Source organism: Sorex fumeus, unplaced genomic scaffold (genome assembly GCF_029834395.1).
Source record: "Sorex fumeus unplaced genomic scaffold, SorFum_2.1 ptg000009l, whole genome shotgun sequence".
NCBI lineage: Eukaryota > Metazoa > Chordata > Mammalia > Eulipotyphla > Soricidae > Sorex > Sorex fumeus.
This window is the reverse complement of record NW_026606066.1, coordinates 29020241-29026943: the sequence shown is the minus strand read 5'-3', so window position 1 is coordinate 29026943 and position 6703 is coordinate 29020241. Positions and strand designations below refer to the sequence as shown.

The window sequence follows — 6703 nt, the reverse complement described above, 5'->3', positions numbered from 1 at the left end:
AATAGTACCAGACAATTTGAAATCAATAAACTGTGGCGAGGGCGGAGGCTGTTGAGAAAAGAGTAACGGGTGTGGTGCCACGCCACGGGGCTGCCTGGCTCTACCCAGCAAGGACGGTTTGCGGTCTTAATCCTTTACATTAACTACAAACACCAGCCACGGTTACAACTGTTCAAAACTACTCTCTCAACTAGTTCAGACCAAGGGGACTAAAGAGGTGAAACGTTGGGGCCCCCGCGGCCTGGGAGCGGGTACCTAAGCTCGGCTGGAGAATTCTACAAATATACACATAAATACATCGAGACGAGGATAAATAATCAAGGAAACGAAATGACTCGCTTCAAATAATAAATACAGATCGTTGAGTCCGATGCAATCCTTACGGGATGGGAAGGAGGGTATAAATTAAGGACTCCGCAACTAAGCTAGAAGCCCGGGGCTTTCGGAGCTCGGGTCCCTCTGCGGGCGCGCGCCGCCGACGGATCTCAGACTTACCTTGGGGACATCATTACCAGATTAGAGTCCCTCGGTCCGCAGTCTATGGCACTGTCAGGCTTACAGAGGAGGATCTTTGCGGCTGATTTAGGGCGACTTACCCGAAGGAGGCTGCGCCCGGAGGGGAGGCCCGGTCGCCGGCTTCTCGGCCGCTGTGGACCCCGAGAACCGAGAGGTGGCGACCGGGCCAGGGCGCGGGAGGAGTGGGGGTGGGGGTCACCGAGCCGCCCTGCGGGCCCCGCCCCGCCACCCGAGCCAAAGAGGTAATCGCGCCGCGAGTTCGGGCTAGCGGCGAGCGCTACAGATGCGTCAGTTTGGGGGCCTCGGGCAGGCGTCCCTGAGACGAGTGGTGGGCCGAGAGATCTGTGTAGGTGGGGTGCGGGTCGCAGGGTCCGTGGTGGTGGTTGCCGGGTATCTGCGCGGCGCAGCTGTAGTCCACGCTGGCCGAGGACGGATGCGAGAGGTGGCCCAGATTGAACACCGGCCCCGACGCGGGCGCCATGGAGTCGACGAAGTTGCCGCCCACGTACACGGGGCTGCCCTGCAGGTTGGCGCTGGCGAAGCCGCCGCCGTTGCTCGCCATGGGGTGGGGCTCGAACTCGGGCGCGGCGTAGCGCTTCTGCTGCGGCAGGCAGCTGCTGAGCGGCGCCGTGTAGGCTGCCAGGCCGTACATGTTGGGCTGCGATTTGGCGAAAGCGGGCGGCGAGGGCGCGTCGTAGGCCAGGCCGGGCACCGGCTGCAGCTGACCCGAGTAGGCCACGTGGCCCGCGGCGCCGCCGAGCGGCGGGCTGCGCTCCGGGGACTGGCCGGCGGGCGAGTGCAGGATGCCTTTGGCCTTCTGGTCCTTCTTGTACTTCATGCGTCGGTTCTGGAACCAGATCTTGATCTGGCGCTCGGTCAGGTTCAGCAGGTTGGCCATCTCCACGCGGCGCGGCCGGCACAGGTAGCGGTTGAAGTGGAACTCCTTCTCCAGCTCCACCAGCTGCGCGCTCGTGTACGCCGTGCGCACCCGCTTGGACGCAGGGCCTGGCGGGCTCTTGTCCTCGCAGCTCTCTCCTGGGCAGAGAGAGATGAGAGGGGACGTTGAGCTCGGGGCGGGGATGAGGGTGGGGGGGAACACCCTGGGCCAGAGATGGGTGCTGTCCCGCTCCTTCCTCTTCCTCCACCTCTCCCTCCCCACCCCCCCCCACCCCCCGCACCTTCATCGGGGTAGGAGGGGGGAGGGTGGTCGTGAGAGAGGGGAGACCCCAGGAGAGAATCGCTGGCCCTAGGCCTACCTATCAGTCGCACCTGAAACCCCCATCTGCCTGCTCTGGGCCGAATGGCTCCGCCTGCCCCCTCCCCGCGCAGCCCAGTCCATCATCCCGTCCCAAAGGCCGCTAAGGAGTTGAATGAGACTAGGAGTGGAGTAACTAGGAAGGCCCCCTCCCGTCTAAGAAAGGCCAGTCTTCCATCACCCACCTCCCCGTCTCAGCCGCAGGGGTGCAGGCCAGTCGTACTGCAGACTGCCTGGCTCAGGTGCCAGCTCCTGGGCAAAGCACCCCAAGAAACTTGAGATCAGGGCAGAGATCTTGGCCCCTCTCCCCCAGCATCCCAGCAGCACCCTGGGTCTCTGCACCCAAATGCAAGAAGGTAATAAAACATCAAAAAGATTGCCCCCAGTCTTCAAGGACCCTAGGCCAGGCTGGGAGCATTCTGAGGATGGTGGTGCTGGGAGCCAGCTGCAGCCTCCACACTGGCTTCCACCACCCCTGCCACCTCTCAGCAGCTTGTCCACTCCCTCCCCCGGAAGACAAATGGATTTCTCCTGGGAGGGAGGGCCTGGGCCTGCGCTGCAGAAGGAGGGGCAGGGGAAGGCACAGAGAGGCAAGAAGACACTTTCCCCCTAGGAGCAGCAGCCCTGGAGAACAGCAGGCAAGCCCCAGACTTGATAACAGGCTAAGCAACATCCCAGGCCGCAAACTCACCCTGGACCTGGACTCAAGTTCATCCACCTAAAGATAAACTGCATCAAAAAACACAAAGGTTCAAACACCTTGGGAGCCCAGCAGGCTGCAATGGAGAGGCAGCAGGCCTCAAAGCTTCTGGTCCTGCCCATCTTCTGCCACATCCTGAGTGGTTCAACAGAGAGCTCAGCCCAGGACTCCCTTTCTCAGAGTGACCCAAGGCTGATCCTGTCTCAGAACACATTCTCTCCACCTAGGACAAACTCTTCCCTGTTAGGGATTGGCTGGGGAGTTTTGGGCTCAAATGGGTCAAGTAAAATCCTATAATTATATGCCTTGCAAATCCTGACTGGATTTAAGTGCACTGTGTTATAGTTTTGGAGTCTTAGATAAGTCACTTATCATCTGTAATACTTTCCTTATCTGTAAGATGAGGATGTTACATGTCTGTCTTGTTTCTTGGGGACCAGAGAAATTGCTCAAAGGGTTGGGAGACATGAATGTTTTGGTTTGATTTGGGAGCAGTGTTCAGGGCTTTTTTCTTGCCCCATGATTAGGGATCCTCCTGGCCAGGCTCAGGGGATCATAAGTAGTGCCAAGGGTCTAACCAGGTCAGCCCCAGGTAAGGTAAGTGCTCTACCCACTGTACTATCTCTTCAGACCTCAGAGAACATGTATTGCATGTGGGAGGCCCAGGTTCGATCCCCAACACCACATGGTTCCCTAGCACTGCCAGGAGCACCAAACAGGAAGTAGCCCTCTGCCCAGCACCACCAAGTATGGCTAAAGTGTTCTTAATAAATTTTAATAATGCTTGTAAAGCACTTAGCATAATTTTTTGGCACTTGGGTGCCCCACCTCCAGCAGTGCTAAGAGGCTCCTTCTGACTCTATGCTTGGAAATCGCTCCCAGAGATTCTAGAGAGACTATGCAGTGCGAGGAGGATCAAACTTGAGTTGCCTGCATGCTCTTACTCTGGTCCACTCAGCATGCTTATTAATATAGCATGCCACTAAATTTAGTTCTTTAGCTTTTAAGGGCTTAAGGGCCACATTCAGTGAGGAAAGGCTACTCCTGGATTAATGCTCAGGGATTCCTTCTTGATAGTGCTCAGGGAAACATAAGGTATAGGGGAATTAAAGCCTAGGATCTCACATATTCCAGCCCCTTGATCTATCTTCCCAGGTCCTATTCTATATTGAAGGGGACACGTATGATATGGAGAATCTAACCACCTGTGCTTAGGGAACATGATATCTATCTTCAAATTTTGAAGAGCTGTTGAGTGGAAGGAGCTGAGTTATCACCAGCATTCCAGGAAAGGCCGATGTTCTGTCAGTATAAGGAAGAACTGTCTATTCCTAACCATGAGGCTTGCCCCCCTCCCCCCAATAGTGGTACCAGCATCCTGTCACTCTAAGCAAATATCCCGAGAGATATAGGAAAGAAAGAAGATTTCTATATGAGCAGTCATTTAGACACACAGTCTCTGAAATTACACGCCTAGTTCTGAAGCTCCTAGCTTCTGGGTGAACTAACTTCATGGAGTAAGTCTGTAGGGGACTTAGTCCGAGGGTGAGCCCCTCCCAGAGCTACCTGCAGTGGCGCAGCTGTTCTTCTGCTTGGAGTTCTGCCTCGACTCTTTCATCCAGGGGAAAATCTGCTTGCTGATGGTTGCTGAAGAGCCAGAAGCATTGGACCCACCCTTTGTCTTCTTGGCTGGCCCTCCACCTCCAGGATTGGTGGGTGAGGATGGAGGGAGAGTGGGCGGTGGAGGAGGAGGTTGTGCTGGCTGCTGTTCTGAGTTCAGGCCAGGAGGCTGGCTGCCACCATTCCCCCCCTGGCTGTTCCCAGGGCCAGGCCTCATGCAGCTGCCATTGAGTTCAGCCCCTTTATGGGCTGGAGTGCGCAGAGGTGCTGAGTTCTGAATAGAGCAGGCCGAACCAGGATAATCAGTGTCCAGGGAGTTGGCAGCAGCAGAGGGTGGGGGATAAGGCTGATGGGGGGTGCTGTAGCCATAAGAGTCTGTGGCCTTGCTATAGCCGTAGCCTCCAAAGAGTCCTGGGTTTTCATAGTAAGCCGCCTTCTGCATCATGTATTCAGAAAGCTCCTGGGCCTGCTGACCCTGCTCAAATAACATTGACCACCACTGTTACCTTCACCACCACCACCACCACCACCACCAGTGCTTCTGCGTCCTAAGAGCACTGGGGCACCTGGGTACCAGGTGACCTGAAGAGAAGAAAGAAAAAGACCCAAAGGGGGTTATCATGGACAAGGCCTGGCAACACAGAAAGATGAGATCTGGTCTAGCTATATACCAGGGACCAGGGATTTTATGAAGTTCAATTATTTTGTGCTGTGAAAAATGGAAAGAATTTTTCATAAATATGAGAAAACATTCTTTTTAATATTTTTGTTTTGGGGAACCACACTTGGCAGTGCTCAAGGCTTACCCTGGCTTTGTGTTCAGAGATCACTCCTAAGTAGTGTATTTGGGGAACGATATATGGCACCAGGAATCAAACTGGGAAAGGCTGTATGCAAGGCAAGTGCCTTACCCACTGTATAATCTTTCCAGGCCTGAGAAAAGACTCTTCTCATGCAGGAGGCTCAGGTTGGATTTTTATTATCACAAGATTCTTGAGCACCATCAGCAATGATCACTGAGAGTAGAGCCAGGAGGGACCCTCAACATTGCTGGGTGTAACTGAGAAATGGGGGGGGGAGGAATACAAAAGAAGAAGAACTGGTTCTCTAGCTTAGTTCCACCCAAAGAAAGGGTCTTTTTCAACCCCAGTATAATTTTCCTTCTCCAAATTGTGTCAAGTTAGCTTTTGAAACGCCATGGAAAAGCATTTATGGTCCAAATACATTTTATTCATTTATTTGGGGTCTCTCAAGCCATGTTCAGAGGCCCAGGGACCACTTAGGAGTCAACCAGGCCAGTAGTTCAATAAAAAGGCCTAAGGATACTGTGCTGCTTGTGCCCTACATTGCATTGCACTGAATTTGGCCACCAAGGCCACCCTGACAGTGCTAGGGTAGACGGGAGAACTCAAGAATTACACCCCATGATAGTCCAGAAGCCTTGTGGAGCTAGGGATTGAACCCTGATCAGCAGCATGCTAGGCACGTGTCATAACCATTACACACTCTCTCAGATCCTCTGGTACATTTGAATGGCTTGTTCTGACACTAAACCATGAGCTCCTTGCAGGCAGGAATGTGTCTTATTCATTCATAAATTCCCAATATCTAGCCCAGTGTCCTGCACATAGTAAGTTTGATAAAATAGTGTTGGATAAATGGATGGCTCATCAGCCAATTATTGTGTCACTGCAGGGTTTTGATGAGCAAAAGAAAGCCCTTTAACTCATTCACAACAGTCATAGGTCTAAATGCAAAATAAAACAAAAAGTTCTTCCCCACCTGGTTTTGAAATCACAGCATCTTTCATGGAGACCCAGACAGTCCTCTTCTTGGTGACAGGCGAGAATCAGCCCAGTTAACTCTGTGGGTCAGCAGTGTGAATGCACTAGAAGATAAAACCACGAAGACTTAAAGACTCTCAAGACGTATTTTGAGAAAATAAAAGGTTTCTTTTCATTTACATATTTCTAAAACTCTTTACTTCGTTCTCCACTACTTTTAAATAGATACTAATAGATGTGGATGAAGGCAATTTGAAATTCTTGGGGACATGAGTAAATGGAGAATGTTTTATATTATAACTATCATTTTAATCCTGCATCTGTTGTTTAGATACTATTGACCTCTGCTTTGGAGCTCCCATCTCATCCCTCCTCCCACCCTACCCACAACCAATTAGAGAACCTCTGCTGGCATGATGAATGGACACAGAGTTAGAAGGGAAAAAGAAGGCAAATTCTACCCCCTTTGTATCCTTGTCTCTTGATGGGGGTTTCCTTCTCACTCACCACAACTCTCTCTTCTGAAAGGCTCCTAAGGAGTTAAAGTATAACTAATACCATTCACCCACTTTTGTCTGTTTGATAAAGAAAACGCATAGGTCAGCTTCCTGGTCTTAATTTTTGATCTCATCTTTCAGGCAACTTTCCTTCCCTCAAATTCCCTGGTTGCCATCATGGTTCTCATGATGGTCCACATTATACAGATCACTTGTGAATTAATGAGTTTGAATACTAGTACCAGTAACTACTTTCTACACATTTTCCCTCTATTTTCACCAAAGAGCATAACTTAATTTAAAATATTTAAGTCTCTACATCAGTCTTTGT

The 6703-nt window shown here is 51.8% G+C and overlaps 1 protein-coding gene across 1 annotated transcript; it reads right to left on the bottom strand.

The window, feature by feature from the left end:
• Positions 1-763: 763 nt before the first annotated feature.
• HOXD3 (homeobox D3) lies at positions 764-4581 on the bottom strand. The gene is made up of 2 exons (XM_056110404.1): positions 4038-4581; positions 764-1551 (listed from the first exon to the last, which is right to left on the bottom strand). Exons 1-2 carry the CDS (start codon positions 4579-4581, stop codon positions 794-796), a joined length of 1302 nt encoding a protein of 433 aa, XP_055966379.1. The 3' UTR covers positions 764-793.
• Between the last annotated feature and the right edge of the window lie 2122 nt (positions 4582-6703).